We start from the raw sequence: 21,253 nt of genomic DNA on the forward strand, positions 1-21,253 counted from the left end.
GTCCTTAGAGACAATAATCACCGGAGTGATCACGGAACTTTGTTCACTGCCTTGCTTGTTCTTTCACTATTTGTGTTTATTGTCTAGCTTGTTCCTTGACTATTTGCATCTATTGTATTGCTAGTTTCTCAACCTAGAACTGACCTTAATACTTGCATGTAATTAAAATGGTACAAAAGAAGATTGGGAAAAAAAAAAAATAAAGGCCAGGTTTCATGTGGTACCTGTTATCGTCAACTTGCTATGTTGCTGAGGATGACTTGGAACCCTTCATCCCTCTGACAGTTACAGAGGGTAGGGATTACAGGCATACGGCACACTTTGGTCTGGCCTCAGGGCTCTTTTAATACTCAAAACAATCATGCATAGCTAGATTTCTTATGACATAAAGGTTGTAGTTGAAGAAATTAAAATTAGATATAATTCCATGAGGAAGTGATACAGAGGGATCCTTGTATGTAACAGAGGCCAAGAGTTAAGTTCAAAGCTAATGCATCAAAAGGTGACATCACACATTCAACACTACTGAAGTGAAAATGTAAAGTTTATGTCACATCATTTTTACCACATGTGGAATCATAAACACATTAATTAATGGTGATAGAATCATGAACAATGCTTCTTTTGGGGGATTAATGTTAGGGTGGGAAGAAAAAGGAAATGTCGGGTTCAACAGAACCCCATGTAAACTGTTACACTCTATTTTTTTAACATGTGCTTATACTTTGATACCTTTTAAATATTGTTTTTAATACCTTTTTCAAAATCTGAAGGAAAGAGTTTACCTTGATCTGCAAGACATCAAGTGGAACTGTCTCTCCTTTCACAATGGCAAGTGTGGCATCTGTAATATGTCTAAATGGGGGAAAAAATGGAAAGGAACCTGTTGTAAAAAGTAAACGCCACCTCCCCCAGTGCACAGCATACATACGTATGTGCATGCATGCCCACGCCCACACACTCAGGATCCTTGTGGGGGGACAATAAAAGCTACTTTTTCAAAATAATCTTAGGAAAGCATGTGAGCAATTACATTTATTACATCACTCCACTGAGCCAAGTATTAGAAAACTTGCTACTTAAAACATGGTAATAACATAGCGTCTTTTAATCACTATAAGAAATTCAGCCATTTCAAAAAAAAGTCTTTCTTCTCAAACAGCCAGAAGGTAACTGAAGGCTAGGACTTATAGCTATCTTAGCAAATGTGAATCCATATTTCCTCATTTTCCAGCATCACAGGAGTGTGCCTCATGTTCTGTTCTCACTGCTGATTCTTTCCCTCAAAGATACAAGACTGTTCTTACCTACATTCTGACAATCTCTTCAAAGTCCTCTATGTAAGAAAATACTCATCAAAAAGTAAACACTCTGGATTATTCAGGGCATATAAAATTATGCCAGATCTGCATATAACCTAGAGTTTGTACTTTAAATTCAAAGTCAGACATACATAAATACACAAAAGATGGTCAACAAGAGAAATAGAAAGCCAAGTGGCTAGAGAGTAAAACGTGTGTGTGCTCTCTCAGGAGAGAAGAAGCAGACCTCCATCGAGGGCCTTTACTGATGCTAGTCAACCCTCCATGACCTAGGTGCAGCCATGGCTAGCCCTTCACTCATTCTTTAGATCTGGCAAACAGCTCCACCTCAGAGAGGCCCACTCTGTCCAGCCTAGTGGACAGTCCTTCACTGTGGCTCTCATCACTACACTGCTGCTGTCCTTCCATCGGCTACAGCCTGACCATGTACTGACTAGTGTTATCGCCTGCCTCCTCCTGGGGAACAAAAGTTCCATAAGGTTAGTGACACTTTATACATCACCATGTAAGCCACTAAATATGAAAGCAAACCTGATATCTTAGTAGTTCATTATGTATCTGCAAAACAGACTTTTATGAAATATCATTATTATATTTACAATTTTGACCCATGTAAATCAACATTTTTAGACAGTGCTCAAATTTTAACAATATATAAATATATGTTACTTCCTTCAAATAAGACACATAAACTGTGATTGGTTTATATGCTTTAAATCTTTTAATCTATTGTCTGCTCCTTTTCATATCCCTGTTTAAAAAATAGGCCATTTGTCTACTGAATCTCTGTGGACTTATACCTTAGTGATTATATGTGTATGATCCTAGTGTATATATCTAATTCATATATTTCCTGAGGCTAGCTAGAATGGAAAGTTTGTATCCACTCATCCTTGAGATTCTGACACCATTAAATAATCCCTGTGGTAGTATGCAATTGCATCAGAAGACAAAGAACACCTGCTGTCTTTGGTGATGATGGCCACCAATGAAAACCATCATCTAGACTTACTGGGTTCCAAACTAATAATTTTTAAATCTATCATCTAAACATTTGATTTATTGTATACATGAGTGCTTTGCCTGCTGTGCCTGTGGAGGTCGGTATCAGATTTCCTGGAACTAGAGTTAAGAACGGTTGTGACCCACCATGGTACTGGGAAACAATCTGGGTCCTCTGCAAAAGTAACATGCAGTCATAACCACTCACTCAGCGGTCTCTCCAGCTCCAGTCCATGCTTTCTAGTTTATCCTCTATTATACAAAGAGCCTTCCTCTGAACTGTAGGTCATATAAGAAAGCCATGAGAAATGATTAACTCTTTTAAAACTTTGAGACAGGGTCTCATGTTCCTAGGCTGGCACTGAACTCACTTTGTAGCCAAGGATGACTTTAAACTTGTGATCTTCTCCCTCTATCTCCCCAGTGTTGGGATTACAGATGTACACCGTCATGACTGGTTTATTCCATGCTGCAGATGGAACCCAGGGCTTTACAAATGCTAGCATTTTGCCTACTGAATGACATCCTACTGAATGACATCCCTCCTCCCTCACTCCTATTTATTTAGATAGGGTCTCATTTTGTCTCCCAGGAGACCTCAAACTGGCTATACAAGACCAGGATGGCCTGGAATTCAGAGACCCATCTGCCTCTGCCTTCTGACTGCTATCATTAAAAGTATATACTGCCACACCAGTGCCCCCAACCTCCCAATATCCCACAAAAACAAAAAAACAAAAGAAAACTAAAAATCTCAGTGTCTGCCTATGTAACTGGTTTCAAACTCACAATCCTCCTGCCTCACCTTCCCATGTGTATGCCTTCACCCTTAATCTTGCTCTGCCTTCTGTTCTACTATGTATATTAAATGCTTCAAATTTCCTTTAACCACCACTATCACTGCCTACCACATATTTTTGGTAGTGTTTTTATTTAGCTTAAAATATTTTAAAACTTCTCAAGACCTTCCTTGATGCATATGTTTATTTAGAAGTGTGTTGTATAGTCTGCATGGATGTGAAAACAGTCCAGTTATCTTTCCATTTTAACATTCCACTCTTTTCTAACCCATAAGTTAGTGCAGGACTGAAAAGTAGGTTGGGCTGGGTATTTCCTTCTCCCATGTGGAAAGCCAGAGCTAGCCAGAGTCCAGCAATCCCTTTTGAGCTCCAAGACTACTCTGGAAGGTTGGGCTCTGCATAACTAGTGTCTCCTGATGCAGACCTTACAAGGGAAAAAGACTGCTTCAGAGTACTTCAAGACTCATCCTTTCCTCCTTTCTTAGTATGTAGTATGGGATCTTCAGCAAACTCTATGAGATAAATCTCACAATATTATAGGGAACCCATAAGTCTGGGTGCCAAGGAGGTTGGAACTCTCAGAGCCAACCACAAAGAAACTCAGGTTTTCCTTAGCCAGCACAGGTTCCCACAGCTGCTAGTGTTTATGAGTCTCTGCCTTGGTAAGCTGTGACTCTGTTCCCAACTGTCTCTTCAATCATGGGGCAGCTGTTTGCCTAGTATCCTCCCCTCCTGTTGAGATCCAAGAAGAGTTTATAGTTTGGTTTGGTTTTCAACTGTGGTGCTGGGGATTGGGCCTAGGTCCTTGTGCATCCTGAGCAAACACTCCTGTCAGCTCTCCATTTGATCCTCCAGCAGAGTTCCTCAAACAAAACCCTGGAAACTGAAGGACCAACTTCTTTTTTAAAATCAGACTTACTGAGTTGGAATCCATATGCAATACAATCTGTTCTTTTAGGCATGCTTTTCCATACATTTTGACAAATATATTTATGAAACCAACACCATCATCAAAATACATAACATTTCTACCATCCCCTGAAGTCCCTCATCAATCTTCGTTGCCAACCCACTCCTACCACAATCATCGGTTCCAGCCATTACCATGTCCAGTTTAATCTTTTGTAGAATTATCATATAATAGAAAGAAAAAGCATGAGCTTGAGATTATTGCATAGGTAGATGGTTTCTTTTATGGTTAAGTAGCACTCTGGTGTATGAATGTACCGTAATTTGTAGAGCCATTCATGAGCTGGTTGATACTGGCATTGTTCCTAATTCTTGGCAACTAGCAACAGATTCTACAAGTAAGGTTCAGCTGTTGCATGGATCTGTATGTCTGCAGCTCTCTTAGGCAAATACCTAACAAAGTAAGCGCATGTTTACTTTGATAAGAAGCAGCCACATTAGCTCCTATAGTGGCTGTACTGCTTGTCATTCATCATGCCATCAATACACAAGTTTCAGTTGCTGAATATATTTACCAGTGCTTGTGCTGTCTGGACTGCTTTTCCGTTATATAATACAAGCAACTGTGAGTTGGAGAGATGGCTCAGGGGTTAAGAGTACTTGCTGCGTTTGCAGAGGACCCTGGTTCGACTGCCAGCACCCACATAAGGTGTACTGCCATCTGCGCCTCCAGTTCCAGGGGATCCAATGCTCTCTACTGGCCTCCTTGAGCATTGGGAATTCCACATATAGACAAAACACCCAAACACCCATATTTATCTATGAATACCCCTCCCCTTTTTTCATTTCAATATAGATCTTGGCTGGGAGAGGACAACAAATTCTTTTAAAATGAGATTCTACTTAGAGGAAGCAAGGAGCATGCTCACAAGTCTAGGCTATACTGTCCTGAGTGTGTATTGGTTATGAGGGAAGCACCACAGTTGATGTGTGCACCGTACTTACTTAATCTGAATAATACCCGGCACACAGGGAAAGACTTGGAAAGTAGCTTTGAGAGACCTAAAAAACAACTCAACCTACTGCAATTCAAAAAGACTTTTTGCATTAAATTGCTTCTATAAATTGCTTGGGAGAAGACAACTAAAATGCACCTCAAATTTATCATTCCCTAACAATGACTCAAAGTTCTAATAAGGAAGCACTGCAGCCTGGCATTTAGGATTATTTACCTGCGACATTCCACATTTCAGAAAAAGACTTTTTTCTTCTTTAATAATTATTTTACAAGAAATCCTGACAGCAGGGCAAAGGCAAAGCTTTGTTCTTTTTACATAGCCCCAGGCAGCAGCCATGTTAAAAAGTTTGCAAAATTCTGAGCCAAGGGCAGAGTTTCTAACTACCTAAGAGCCCTGGGGCATGCTTAGAGATTAGGTGTTTATAAATCTTTAAATTATAAATAGAAGCAACAATAACAATAGTTTAAAAACAGAAAAAACAGCTCCTAAAAAGCAGAACACTATCCGATCCTGAGGGTGGCCACATGTGAGTGGAAGCTTTCCGACAGGGAAGGGTTTCCACGAGGAAAACAATCTTCTGACATGCCATTTGGAAACGCTGGCTAAAGCAGGTTAATAATCTCTACTGACACAAGGAAAAGACAAGCTCCTAATATAGTCAAGTCCTACACTGGAGAGAACTGACATGAGAGCAGCAAAAATGCTTGAGTCAGTCATCCATCATTATCTATTGCCCTTCAGAAATTCTAAGCCATGACTAAAAAAGTATGGTTTATTAAAGTGTCTTCTGCTTGCTAGGCCTCAGGATGGTTGGAGAATCCTGTAAGGGTGTGACACATGAGAGACAGTAGGATGGGGGTCTGATAAACATATATATATGCATGTATGGGCTTTCCTATATGCACCCATGCTTTTATGAACAGCATAAAATTGTTAAAGATACAACTGCTGGCCCTCAAAATTACACAGGGAAAGTCAGTCTATAAGGTCTAATCTAAGAAAGCACTCTAATGTGGGGAACAAAATTAACCCAAATTAAAAGGTACCTTGACTATTATTATTATTGGCTTAGATGGTTATAATAAGAAAAACTTCTGAAAAAAATTTTAATTCATTCAACAAATGTTTACTTTCTGACTTCTTCTATCACAAGCCTTACATTACACACTATGTAACAATTTCTCTGACATCGTCCGTTTACTTCAGTCTTTTGACAATCATTTGCTCAAGATTATGTTAATTGCTGCAAAAGCCAGGCCTCAAATTCAAGATCACTACCTCTCTGAAAGATTTGGTCTTTGTTCCATAAAGCTTCCAATCTGTTTGATCCTGAGGACAGTTAGACTCACAGCAATGTAACTTAGATGTCAGGACTTCACCCCTTCCCCGTCTACTATATCCATACTCCCAGCCACTCCAGGCAGTCACAAGGATGTGACTGTAGTTAGCTGTTTTACCAGCTTCTATCACCAAGATAATGAAGCCATGGCTACCTATAGTTCAGGTTCCCACTTGCTATTTGTCACCATGTGTACTTAAAGGAACTGATCAGAGCAATCTGCCCTCATCTTCATGAAAAGGTCTTACAGTACAAAAGCAGAAAAACTGCAATGACAGACTTACTAATTACTAGATTAGGAAGGAACCACACCTCAACTAGGAGCATGCCAATTCTCTGAAAGGCTGGGTGCTCCCTCTCAATAACTTGGTGTTTCAACCTATCAATATTTGAAAAGTCAATGTATGCTAATTTTCAGGCCCAGGCTCTATCACACACAGATGTTAGCATTCCACATTGACAACCTACTGGACTTTGTTTCCACTTTCAGCAAAGAGCGTGTGACTCAAGCTACTGGTCTGTCCCAGCGGGATAAATCCAATTGGAATCTTACTGAAGGTAGCCTGGTAGAACAAAAAGAAGACAAAGTTGTATTGTTACAGTCAGAAGATTAGAGTTATAGGGGAGCATATAAGTATCCTCTAGAACAAAGTAACTGGCTGTTTCTCCCCTCTCATCTCCATTCCCTATCTCTAGGCCAATAAGCAAATACCCCAATGTGAGCAGTTTCTAAAATAAAGCAGTCAGTGAAAACACAATGATTCAGAATTTGAAAGATATATTTGGGTACTCAGTAACTACAGTTATTTGTATGAAACTGGTTTAAGATAATGACAATATTACAACTGGATCAATGAACCAGTGTGAGAGACTGTACTTACCTATCACACTGGCTGAGAAATGCAGAGAGAAAATTCAACTAAAAATACCTGCCAATTCTACAGTGATCAATGGCAGGCGACAGTGTTTCATAAGCTACCTACTTCAAATAGAGTAACTCACATAATGGCCAGTTCATGACATCACATGTGATTTAACTAAATGTCACATATACAGACATTACTTGAAGATTCTTAAAAGACTATTTTGAATACAATCTCTTACTGTTTTTACTAAAATACTTTAAACTGTGGCAGGAAAATGAATGAGATCTTACAAAGCCTCATAAGTCCACAACCCAGATTTAAGAACATTTGCCATTTTGCTTCTGATGTCTTAAGAAATAAATTGGATCTCAAAATTAAAATAAATAAATCGGCAGAGACAGATGAAGACCTTTGAGATTCTGTTCTCCTGACCCCTCCTAGAGGAAACCACTATGTTAGGTTGGCACAACTCTTGTCTGCTACTTTTTTCTTACTACATACTTACATACCAAATAACATACAGTGACAGGACTGTGTTCTGAATTCTAAAACCATGAAGAAATATTTTACCTTCTTTCAAAACTTACTTCTATTTAACATTTCTAAGATCTAAAGATATATATATTTCATTCTTGTATATGATACACATTAATTTGTGTGTGTGTGTGTCTATGTGTGTGAGACAGAATGAACGTGTGTGTGTGTGGGGGGGGGGTACACAAAGAGGCCAGAGGGCAACTGAGACAGAATGAACGTGTGTGTGTGTGGGGGGGGGGTACACAAAGAGGCCAGAAGGCAACTTCCTCTCTTGTTCCCTATGTACTGTGCATATTTTTTTTTTTTTAAAGACAAAGTCTCCTCATGGCTTGAAACTTGTGAAGTTATTCTTCCTGACCAGCTGGCACCAGAATTACTAGAGGCACCACTAACTATACTCAATTGATTTTATATGGATCCTGGGGATCAAACTCAGGTCCTCATGATTGCTCTTAACGAAATAAGCCTAGTTCACACATCTAATTGCTACCTTGCTCCTATTATATGAACATATCACCATTAATTTATAAATGAATTCCTTGAAGAAAAGATTCTATAGGAAATTTTTATATAGCAGATTAGCTGGATTACCAACACAGGAAGTCCACCATGGGTTCGTGAGAGTAACCTATGACAGAGGAAGAAGTATTGCACCATCTGATCAAAATTCCAATTCTATCACAAATGCACTAGATTGAAAATATAACACCGGAGTTGAGTATGATGGTCTATGTCTGGAATCCCAGATTCCAGAGACTGAGGCAGAAGAATCACAAGTTCATGGCTAGCCTGGGCAACTTATCAGGACCCTGTCTCAAAATAAAAACTAAATGAACAAAGGGCTGGAGGTGTAAGTCAGTGGTGCATGCTCACCTAGACACACAAAGCCCTGGGTTCAATCCTTAGTACAGCGTATGTATGTATGTATGTATGTATGTATGGATGGATGGATGTATACACATATATAAATACAAATATAAATATGAATGTATGCATCGTAAGGGGGAAAGACAAAAAAATGAGAATAAAAGCTTAATGTATTTTTTACAAGCTCACCTCATCTGTTCTTCTAAGTACTCCAGTAACAACCTATGAATGTAAAAAATATTATAAACAACATGTATTTTCCTTATCAAAACAAAATTAGAATAAAATTTCATGGACCATAAACTTATTTATTTTCTTCTAGAAGCTATATTAAATGATGTATTAGATCTTAAAAACACATCATACTGTCAAATATGATCAGTACTAAATTAGATTTTACTCTTAACCTAGAATAATACAGACTAAGATACATTATAAATATTCTATATTACATTAGTAAAATTATATTTCAAGGTCTACAAAACATAAGTTTACTAATGTTAATGTGTTGTAGCTTCTAGAGAAATATGAATTCTTTTCAATTACACGGAAAAGCCTTTTGCAGTACACAGAGGACAGGATGGCTTAGTCTGCTCAGAAATCTGTACTCAAGTGCTTCTTCCTGAGGGCAATGAAAACAAAGAGCTGGACAACTAACATTATCATTTCTTTTACTTTATTCATTATCACTAGGTGGCCTAGGCTGGCCTGGAACTCACAGGATTCCTCTTGCTTCAGCATCCTTGGAATTGCTGTCAGGTATGAGCCAATCATTTCTCTAGCCAAATGTCTTTTAATGACTGCATATACACCAAATATACAATTCACTGTCTTTCCTTTAAAACATTTGGTAAAAATGAAGGTTGACATATCTCCTTCCTTTATCTTGTCCTGCATCACTGGGTTTCAGGATTAAAAGGGCTGTCAGTGATCTACTTCATTCTTTGTTGGTATACAATCCGAACACTTCACATTTCATTAACAAGCTATAAAAACAATTACAAGATCATTAGCAGAGCCTTTTTTAAAAAGAAGCTTACTAAGGCTCATATAAATGCCAAGTCAGACTTAGGACAGCTTTTCTGCTGTTCATTACTGGCCCCTCACATTGATAAAGCCATCAAAAAGAGGCCAACGCCAATAGTAATGTAGTCTGTGGGTAACACTGATGACCCTACATTACATTACCATGTAAACATCATTGTTTACACAGCAATTCATTGCTGTACACTTCACAGGCTTTGAAAAACATGCACTCACTCCTGTCCATCACTATCATCTCCAAAGCATTTTCATTGCCTTAAAGTCCTGTCTGCTGACTGCTAATCCTCCTCCCAACCGCAGGCAACCTCTAATCCTTTTACTCTCTCGACTGTTGCCTGCCCCACAAGTCAAAGAGTAGAACTGTGGATTATAGTCTTTTTGTGGTTTCATTCACTTACTATTATGCTCCAAATACTGTCATAACTGGATAGTTCTTTTTTTTTTTTCATGCTAAATAATCCATTACTTGGGTATGTTACTCTACAATTAACCTATTAAGAACACCTTCATTTCTTCCATGTTTGGCTGACTGTAGATAAAGATGCTATAAATGACCATGTGCAAATTTTTGTATGCACATCAGCTATGAACTCCTCTGTATAACTTCCAATGAGCTCAACTGCTGGACTACATGGCAAAAGTATATTCGGTTTTCAGTGAAACCACTAATTTTTCATTTGTTTGATCTGGATTTCTGTTATTCTATATTCTAGAATATTCTAATAGATATAAAGTGACAAAACCATTCTGCATTCCCACCATCAATGAATGACAGCTCCTACTGTCTTCCCCTCATCAACATTTGACACTGCCAGTGTTCTATGTCTTGGGCCTTCTAAGAGGTAAAGCATCTCACTGAGGATAAGTGTATTACTACTGGAACAAAGACAGGGCTAGGGATGTAGCTCAGCAGTAGAGCACTTGCCCAGCATACATGAGATTTGTTCTGTAGCACTAACTGCCAAACAACCAACCCTAGAAAGAATAACAGAAAAGAAGGCAAACACATACATCTGAACAAGCATCATCTCTTTCTACAAATGCAGTCTTAAGAGTCAACTTTCGATATAACAGAAATGACATGAATGGCCATAAAAGTGTGTTCTTGAAGAAACCTTCATCTGATAAGAACTTGTCCTTGTAGTGAAACCTTGGTGTCATCACAGAGCTACTGCATAACAGTCTGCACAACATAATAAGCCTGGCCCATCCATAAACATTTTGCCTCCAATTTTATTCACTATTTGAGATCTAATCTTGCTAACCCAAGACTAACTGGAACTCAAGATCCTCCCGCTTCATCTTAGGTGCTTGATTATAGAGCCTTGCTTGTTTTATTTAATTTTCTCAGACAGATTTGCTTACATATAAACCCTTCTTTGAGCTGGGAAGAAGGTTTACCAAAAACAAGCATAGAAATGTACAAGAGAAAAGCTTAGGGATGTACAAGTTTGAGAGCAATAGCCCAAAAATAATGAATTACAGCAATTTCCTTAATTATTGTTGTCATTGTCCAAGAACCTAATATCCATTTTTCCCCCTTAAAAATGCCCCTACATGGGGAGGAAAATCCTACCTCCTGCAGTGTGCCATCTCCTCCAGCGACAATGATCACATCGGTGCTCTCCATCAGTTCCAGGAGCTTCTTGGCTTGTCCCTCATAATCTGTCTGAAATATCAAAGATGGCTTTGGTAAACTTGTCATTATAAGATCACATGTTAAAGAATGAAAAGGTAGGGTATGTTCTTTAAAGTTGTATTGACTTTCTTAATTTTACATGGTTGAAAGACATGAAAATTCTATGAACATAATTAGGTATGGATTTAGACAGAAATGGCTTCAGAAACTACTCAGCTCCTTATCCTAAAATTAAAAATCAAGCCCAATAATTTGCCTTAGTTACACAGCTAGTCAGACAAAGGACTCTTTTCCAGTCCAGTGTTACATTGTTTACACTGTTTTTCATCTGAAGGCAGGAAGTCAAGTGCATATACAAATAGGGAAGTAGATATAATGAGAAGGAGGACAGACTTCAGAGCCCAAGAGATCTACAGTAAACCTCAGCTCTGCTACTTTTTAACTGAGTGGCTTTAAACTCACTGGATTTTAATTTCCTTATCAATGAATTTCCATATATCAAGATAATCATGGCTTTCCTGTACTACTGCTACACGGCAGAATCTAAATCAGCTAGTAAAGTGTTTGCAACTGGTACTGTTTTAAGTAAATGAAGATTATTATTGTTTGGCTATGATGGCACCTAAAAGAATGCAGGTGTATTTGAAAGAACCCACAGAAGAGCACGCCAACCCTCCCATTTTTATTGAACATTTGGTGTGCATTTCAGCCACCATCTGGGTGTAATGTACATTGATATATACACCCCTGAAGACAAACACTTAAAAAGGGCATAAAGTACATGAAATAGAAATACTACCTCCAATTCAAAATACACTAGACATAGTAGCAGGCAAAAACGAAATATTTAAATATCAGCTGGGCTAAAACACCTGTAGTATAATTTGAAATACCTGCTCTTTGTGCCCTGTTCCCAGCATAGAACTCTACAAATCCAGTTATTTTGTTACTCTCAGGAAACCCTTCAAACATATGTGAGGATGTGCTATAGAGGTAACTTTGGGAGAGTCCTGGATAGGAACTGGTCACCAGAGAGGCCAGCAGATGCCTGGCAGGGTAGAACCTTGAGATACACAGCCTAACTTCTAGGGAAAGGAGAGGAGCCAAGGGTGAGTTCATACATCAGGGCTCAATGACTTCATCCATAATATATACCGGAATTCCTATATATATTATACACATACATGCCAATTTATATAAAGAGAAATTATGTGAAAACACAGTAAAAATTTTAACCGTCAGGGTGAAATAAATAAATAAATAAATAAATATATATATATATACACACACACATATGTGTAACTTTTTTGAAAATTTAAAATTATTTCCAAATACAACTTAACAGAAAAAAACTAGAAAATTAATCTTTCAAAGACCAATAATTTCAATTGAACTGTAAGAAGAAAACATTAATATTTCTACTAATAAAAACACTCCCTTTAACATCTATTTTCTGAATATGTAACATAAGTTATATATATATATTTGTTGAGTATGTTAAATTGGAAAAATTACAAAATACAAAACCAAAAGCCATAGGGCTTTGGTATTAAGGAATTGTTACATTTGTTGGGTATTAGATGTCAATATAGTTACACAGAAGAATATACCTCCTTATTAAAACATAAACCTTCAAGTATTTAGAAATAAAATGAGATAGTGTTTTATTTATTTCAGAAAACTCAGTTACCAAGTGAGGATGCACACAACAGTCATATCAACCTAACATGAAGAAGGCCATCAAAAATATTCTTCTCCACCCATGATATTAAGGATTCCTGTCTGGACAAATATACAGACAGTTCTGAACACAGACTGCTGACCAATACAATCCTATTCAGAAAAGCAATAGCTGAACCAAGGTTTTGCATATCAATACACAACTAGCAGAGAACAAGTTTAAATATATCAACAGTTGAGCTGGAGGAACTCAACCACTAAAGATTACAGTTCACACCCAAAATGTATCAACATTTACAACAAACATTTACAGGATCAAATTGTCTTTAAAACAAACTTCCTGTGTTCAGTACAGTTCTTGAGAGTTAATCATCTTAACATATAATAAAAAAAAAAAAAACAGACAAAATTATCTATAAACATGGGCAAATTCACAATTATACTGGCAGGTTTGTAACTCCCCTGACAAGATAGTTTAAAATAATTATCATCAATAAAAGCAAAATTTAAAAATCAGGAGAGAAATAGAAGATTTGCAGTACAGAATGAATAGATTTGGTTTCATAATTCATAAACAGAATATAACATTCAGTAAATGATATAAATTATTTTTAGGTATACATAGAACACATAAAAAAAAAAAAAAACTATATTCAATCTAGATCCAAAGACAAAACCCAATGAACTTCTATCCTTAAATTATATAGAATACTTCTCTGATCACGATATAGTTAATTCAGAAATCATTAACAAAATGATACCCAGAAAACCTTTAGATCTGAAAATTAAAACACATTAAGTAACTTACAGGTCAAGCAAAAGTCATGAAAGAAATGAGAAAATCATTAGCAATGATAATGAAAGAACTGTGTCTAAAGTGATGGGACACAGATGAAGCAACAGCGTTTACGGCTGTAAATATATACAGTGCGTATGTGTGGAGGAGGAGCCAATGAAAAACTAGGACCAGCAGAACAGCAAATAAAGTAAAATGAAGGAAATAAGGTTTTTAAAGAAAACGAGAAATGAAACAACTTTGTCAGTGAAAAGCTCAATAGGCAAAGTGGGTCTTCTGCAGGAACTAATTAAACTGAAAAGCGTCTTGAAGACTACTGCGTGTGTGGGAGTCGGGAGGTGGGTATGGTGAGGCTGCCGATGCCGATGCCCAAGAGCAGGCCCAGATGAGGTGAAGGGTAAAATGAGACATTACAAAAACTACACAAAGTTAAAAGTGAACAGAAGGACATCATAAACAACTCGGTGCCAGGTAAGGTGAAAACCAAAGAAGAGAAACAAATTCCTTGAAGAATTTATTTTGCCAAAGAGAAACAGAACTTAGGCACTTGTAGTACTACTAAAGCCTAATGCACACTGTCTCCCTTCAGCAAGTCTCCAGGCCCAGAGTTTTATCCAAGGGTTCTGTCAAATAATAAGGAACTAATGCTAGCAGCCCTACAGGACTACTCCACAGTTTCCCACGCCTACACTGTGGCACACTGTAGATGCGCCTGTAAATGTTTCCTTCTCCTTTCTCCTAACCCCAGAGGCAAACAACTGCAAGATCAAGTCTGATATGTTAAAAAGGTGAATCCAAAATCGCACAGGAACTTTACTGATGACCTTCTAACCCCTCTGATATACTCAACGTGTAGTCTAGGAATAGATTAACATCAGTCCAGTCAACTCTAGGATGCTGGAAGGGGCTCAGGAGCTGCCACCACTAATTAAGGAGCTAGTGACAATTCATTGCTTCTAGGGAAGGAAGAGATTGTTTTCTTTAAGAGCTGGTCCCTGGTAGGTCTGCTACACTCCAGTGGATGCTAGCACAAAATTGAGTCAATGGATTTTTCTTTTAAAGGGCATGAAGGTAGGAGGGATTAGGGAATTAGGGAGTACAGCTGGGGAGGTAGATCTAGGATGAGCTAGTGAGAGGAGTGGGGAATGAAAATTATCAAAGCATATTGTATGAAAGTCTCAAAGAATTAATAAAATATTAGAAACACCATTTTAGCAAGGAGGGGTATATGGCTGTGTCTGGAGGGAGGAAATGGAAGGGGGAAATAGTGCAATCATACCATAATTTCAAAAAACAAAAATTAATTTAAGAAACTAACAGTTTTAAAACACTGGAGGGACAAGGTTGGAGAGACGGCCCCACAGTTAAGTGTACTTGCTGTTCTTCTGGTGGATCTTGTTTTGAGTCCTAACACATACATGGTGGCTCACAATTATCTATAACTCCAGTTCCAGAGGATCTGATAATTCTCTTCTGGCTTCTGTGAACACTAGGCATACATGCAGTGTACATATATACACAGACAAAACACTCATACACACAATTTTCTTTAATTAATTAAAAATTAATACAGCAGAAGGCTGGTTTTGACTAAATGCATACCACATACACTCACACATATGCCACTTAAAATTTGTTACATCAAAATGGAAACCTGAGATGTCTAAAATTTACAATTCCTTCTAACTTATTTGGTCCCTTTTCCTTCTTACCTAAAATCCCAAAAATTCTAATAATTTTACTTTAAAAAATTCTTTATCACAATTTTTTACCAGGAAGAAAATGTTCCCCTGCTAGTAGAACTACCTAGAAATTAAGCTACTCAAAGTAGAGGGCTTTCCATTTTGGGGCACGGACTCTGACAACTGATATAGTTCCACCTGCTGAAGTATCAGGACCTCCGCACACCCATCTGAGTCTGTGCTGAAATGAAAAGCTAACCACGTCAGGAGCAAACAAAACTGCTTTGAGTAATTAATAGAACAAGACACAACATTGATTTTCATCTTATCTTCAGTGAAAGCTGGGTTGTACTTAGAAGGCAAAAGCAGAGAATATATGAATACATTAGAAATGGTGATCTGTGTACGTAAAGACTCTAGAAGAAGTCTCACCTTGACGACAGTCACGTCCATGCCAGATAGGTGTAAAATTGGGGCAGCATTTTTTTCAAAGAGAGTTCTGGCTTTGCTGTAGACAAAGGGGGGAAAAAAAAGCACAATATTTTAAGACACATTCTCAAGCTGAGAATAAAAAAAATGTAACCATGTGCCCTAGAGAACACAGACTTTCTTTATTTGTTCAAGAATAGGAAGTTCAACAGCGAGTTACCATAGAGAGAAAAATAGTTTGTCCCTTGTCTCAGACAATCAGCTTGTATACATTTGGGAAGCCCCATTCTCTAGAGCAACAATGAGCAGTAGATATAGCTCCACTTAAAATAACAAAGCCTGATCCTCGCAGAATTCCCAATGCCAGATACAGCCACGGAGCAGATAAACCACGACATCAAGCAGGGCTTGTCTGAACAGCTCACACTCACAGCACATCTGTCTGTTACTGGAACTTATTTAGATTCTTCTACAAGGAGCAGAGGTGTTTACTGCAACACTATTTATATGGCCCAGGGGAATAGAACAGATTTATTTAATCCTTTCCTAATCAGCATGTTCTTCTGGAAAAAGACACTTTTTTTTTAGGGTTTAAACACTAGGGGTCATTCCAAATTTTAACACTGTAGAGACAGATCAAAAGTATTTCTATGAGAGCTGAAGTTTTACTAGGAAAGGAAAAGCAAAAGGTATCTATTAGGATAGATGACTAACAAGGATAGTTAATGTAAAGCCGGTCTACATCCCCCAAGCACAGAAGCCCATCTTTGTTTCACTAGCACTTGATATATATACATCTGTCCATCAGCAATGTTTTCAACACATGATGAAGATAGCTTTCAAAACTGTCTTTAGGACTGCTCAAGAAACTTACAAAAATAGATATCAGTCCTTATTAATTCTTGAATCTGCCAACTTCTAGGATTACAGATGAGATATTTCAAAGGTACTCACTAAGTAAATGATGGATTAATATACAAATGAATGAGGGAATAAATCTCCTCCAATTGTAGAGGTAAACTCTGAGGAAAGGCAAACAACATGGCTGCGACACCGTTTTGGATGGGCTTGTGCCGTCTCATGAACATTATTCCATTACTGCACTCCAGTCCAATGCAGGTCAAGATTCAAAAACAGTCCAGGAATCAAAGGCAGAAGTGACAAAAAGTCTCTCCACACAAATGGCAGAGTTGAAATCAATCAATCAATCTCTCTCTCTCTCTCTCTCTCTCTCTCTCTCTCTCTCTCTCTCTCTCTCTCTCTCTCTCACACACACACACACACACCCAAACCAGTATTAAAACATCTAACTTCTATGTACATTTTCACTTAGCTGTCTTATTAAAATACAATTCCCTTAAAAAACAATGATGCATGCTTTGCCTTTTTAAAGAATATATATTTTTTAAAGATTGATTTCTTTATTTAATGTATGAGTGCTCTATCTGTACGTACCCCTGTGTGCCAGAAGAGGGCATCAGATCCCATTATAGATGATTGTGAGCTACCATGTGATTGCTGGGAATTGAACTAAGGACCTCTAGAAGAGCAGTCAGTGCTCTTAACCACTAAGCCATCTCTGTAGCCCCTTTCTTAAGATATTCATATGAAAAATTCAAAAGGCAGCTAATGAGGAATACTTAAGAGTTGAGCACAGAAGAAATCCACCATCTTTACTGTAAAGAACTAGAACCGAAAAGAACAAAATGGCAATATAACAAACACTCCTTTTCGTGAACTAGGATAGAAACTGAGAAGCTCACAGAACCATCTGCCCTAATGGAGAATATTTGCCACCCATCAGAATGAACATGAAAGCGACATGGAAATGAATTCCCTCTTTCCCCTCACCACTTCAGCACCCTAACCCAGAGTAATAGGGAAGGTAGGGGCACTGCAAGGGATGCTTTTACTGCGGGAGTGATAACAGAGCAGCTGGGAGCAGAGCAGATCTATTTCCCGAAAGCAAACCTCTGATGAAGTCTGACTCTGATCTATCAATCATAACAGAGCTGTACCTCCTGTGAGCTTAAGAAAAACAATCTGAGCACTAGCTGTGCATTCACATCTTTGTAGGATGCCACTGGTCCAGGAACTCGCTAAAAGAAAAGCAAAATGACTTTTCTTCAGATTGAAAAACAAGTGTCGCCAGAAAAAAAATACATTATTTATTACATAATTAAGGGTGCAATAGCACCAGGCCTGAATAAAAACTTTATGTACTTACAGCAATTTCTAGACTCAGGCACCACACAAGATAATTACTTCTTTAATGTATTATTTATTAACAGTAAACACATAGTTACCTTCTTTCTTAAAGTTCTCCTTAAGTTTTAAACCAGTACTATATAATGAGATAGCTGTACAATAAATTATACATTATGTGTTAGTGCATAGCCACAATGACAAATATGGGGCCATTAAATAGTAAAAGCTTTAAAACAAAAGGTGCTGGGAGTTTTAGAGCTCTGTGTCCCAGATGCATGCAGGAGGCCATCTGTGGCTGCATCTTTGCCTGCCTTTAGATAAAGTATTGCACTTGCAAACAAGAGCCTGTTTTAATTTTAAAAGTGTAAGTGGGGGCTGGAGTGATGTCTCAGTGATGGTTAAGGCTGGCTGAATGAGCTCAGGTGTGAAGACATGGAGTTCAGATCCCCAAAACCCACAAGAGCACCCAGTAGATGTGATGGCCAGCTGGGCCTCCAAAGACAGGGAGAGGGATCTCCACAGCAAGCTGCTTAGGGACAGCAGCCACGATATGGCGAGCTCTGAGGTGGACTGTGAGACTCTGCCTCAGTGAGTAAAGTGGAAGAGCAGCTGAAGCTCAACCTCAGGCCTCTACATGCAGGAACACACACACCTCCCCATACACACACCGGTGGAAAAGGGAAAAACCCTTCCAGTACATGTAGTTATGTATAAAATGTAAGGACCTAAATATCTAGAAACTTCAGTTGTGAATTTAAAAACAATATGGACTGGGAAAAACACAAAACAGCAGCAAAAAACAAACAACAACAAAACTCACAACCAAGGACTTCTTGGAAGGCAGAACTTATAACAGTTGATTGTATCTTAAGGAAACTGCCAAAACATTTTCACCAGAAATGAAAGATTTCTAAAGGACAAGCACATCAAACAGCTATCTTTAAAGAAGGGTGAAAGAGGGCTTGTGAGAATTCTTGTGAAAAATGAGAGTACAAAGTGGAGAATATTATGAGCCCAGCTAGACACAAACATTGTCATTAGCAGCAGCAGCAGGCCTCTATAAACAGCTAAAACTCATAAACACTGCAGCATTTAACATAAATACATCGTATTCTACATGGTTTTTCTTAATGTATGTGTTTTGGGTTTGTGTCTATTATGTTGTTCAGTTTTATAGCTGAGTAAACTGAAACTTTAGGAGACTAAGTAACTCAGAGTGTTCTAGAAGCAGAAGCAAAGACACACACTGAGCTCTCTTCTGCCGTCACCAGGACACCGGTGACTCATGTACTGGGTGTTCTGGTTGTGCTGTTTAAGACCTTGTATCCTTTATTACTGAGATAAAGCCTGGTGTGCTGATGGAGAAGGGAAGTGGCCATAACCAAGTCTAGCAATGCTCTATTAAGCAAGGTTAACCTGCATAACCTGTAGGCACAACAGAGGAGGTCAATGCACCTCACATGAAGTTATGCTCAAGCGTCCCAAAAAGAGCCTACACAAACTAATTTTCAGGACTCTGCTTTTTTTTTTTGCTTCAGACAACAGTGCCTGAACACTTAAAATCCAGCCTCAACTACCCATTATTGATGTCATGTGACTTCAATCTTATAGTGTCCAGTCTAATATATATTCACAAATTACTCGAATACAAATTACCTAAAGCACAATTGATCCGGACAGTGAAAACAATAATAGGTATCTTTTTCCCTCTTCAATTTTTCATTCTATTATTTTTAAAGGTAAATTTTAAACTGTTTCGTTAAAGCGATCAATGATCACTTTTATCTATACTGCCACTAGTTAAGGCCACTGGTTAAGGACATCAACACACCAGTACATGAGTCACCGGTGTCCTGGTGAAGGCAGAAGAGAGCTCAGAGTGTGTCTTTCTATGTAGTTTTTGCTTCTGCTTCTAGAACACTCTGAGTTACTTAGCCTCCTAAATCTTCAGTTTATTCAGCTATAAAACTAAACAACATAATAGGCACAAACCCAAAACACATACATTAAGCATAACCATGTAGAATACGATGTATATGATGTATTTAGATTCCCAACAACCCAACTTACACTGTGAACTTTTTTTTTTTTTTTTTTTTTTTTTTTTGCTTGTGGCTTTTTCCCCCAGGTAGGGCAATTCTGAGTTCCTCCACACACTCTCCTTCACAGTAGCCTCCATTTCAGGATGACACAACAGGTACAATCAACTAAGCAACAAATGCACCACTTCTAGCAAAAGCCCAGCTGCTCTTCCCACCTTATTCCCCACAATCCTTTCATGTAGCATTTACTGAGGAACAATCACTCCTATCCTTAGGTTACTGACCTACGGGCCACACCTTGTTTGGGAAGAGTGAACATTCTCCTCCAAGACCGGCTGAAGGTTCCCTACTCTGGAAAGACTATACAGTCCTCCTGAGCCCACAGTGCCCTGGATCTTCTCACACATCTTTGTCTGTGGTGACACCTAACACAGTTATGCAAAGCAGGAGAACAATCATTCCCAGTAGGACCACCCTCGAGCTGGTAGAAATCCTGGTAGAAATCCTTGGTGTTTGCTCAACACCGAGGCTACTTCACAGTAACCGTTACTTGCACTTTGAGAACAACTCCTGTGGCTGCAGAGTAATCTGTCCCATTCACTCTAGTCCTACACAGTCTACCACCTGCCTCTGTGGGGATTTTGTCCTTTGCCTTTAGAAGAACTAAATATAGTAAGTCACAAACTGAAATACCCTTTGCAAGCTGCAGGATTGAGAAAGACCGTGGCTTTTTTCACTTGTGCATTGGGAGGGATGAGCTGGTTGCCAAACACCTGAAAAAGAAAAAAGAGAAGTTTTCAATTAAATGCTTCATTCAGCTATTGATCGCATATGGTTTTTCATCCCTAAAGAATTTACTTCCAACCAAAGAGCAGCATCTCATTCATGAGCCCCATAACAGAATCACCACAAGCAACATAACGCACCTATAAGTATGTATGTAACATAAGTGTGCTGTTGTTCAGTGACGAGAGGCCCAGTTTTACATCAGGATTAAAAACCTTGCTTTCCTTACCAGTGGTAGTTAGTATCTTTTCCTGACTTTATTGTAAGCATACATCTTGCAAGGCCA

At 38.3% G+C, this 21,253-nt stretch overlaps 1 protein-coding gene across 2 annotated transcripts in view; it reads right to left on the reverse strand.

Moving 5' to 3' along the window:
• Nucleotides 1–21,253, reverse strand: part of Agk (acylglycerol kinase) — a 73,161-nt gene that overhangs the window by 24,570 nt on the left and 27,338 nt on the right. For both annotated transcript variants that reach the window (XM_076913495.1, XM_034519737.2), the window contains 6 exons: nt 20,875–20,954; nt 15,935–16,010; nt 11,282–11,374; nt 8,851–8,883; nt 6,860–6,954; nt 786–855 (listed from right to left, as the gene is read on the reverse strand). In XM_076913495.1, the coding sequence (XP_076769610.1) occupies nt 786–855; nt 6,860–6,954; nt 8,851–8,883; nt 11,282–11,374; nt 15,935–16,010; nt 20,875–20,954 (447 nt within the window). The remainder of the gene's footprint in view (nt 1–785; nt 856–6,859; nt 6,955–8,850; nt 8,884–11,281; nt 11,375–15,934; nt 16,011–20,874; nt 20,955–21,253) is intronic.

The sequence above is a fragment of the Arvicanthis niloticus genome, chromosome 15 (assembly GCF_011762505.2).
Source record: "Arvicanthis niloticus isolate mArvNil1 chromosome 15, mArvNil1.pat.X, whole genome shotgun sequence".
NCBI lineage: Eukaryota > Metazoa > Chordata > Mammalia > Rodentia > Muridae > Arvicanthis > Arvicanthis niloticus.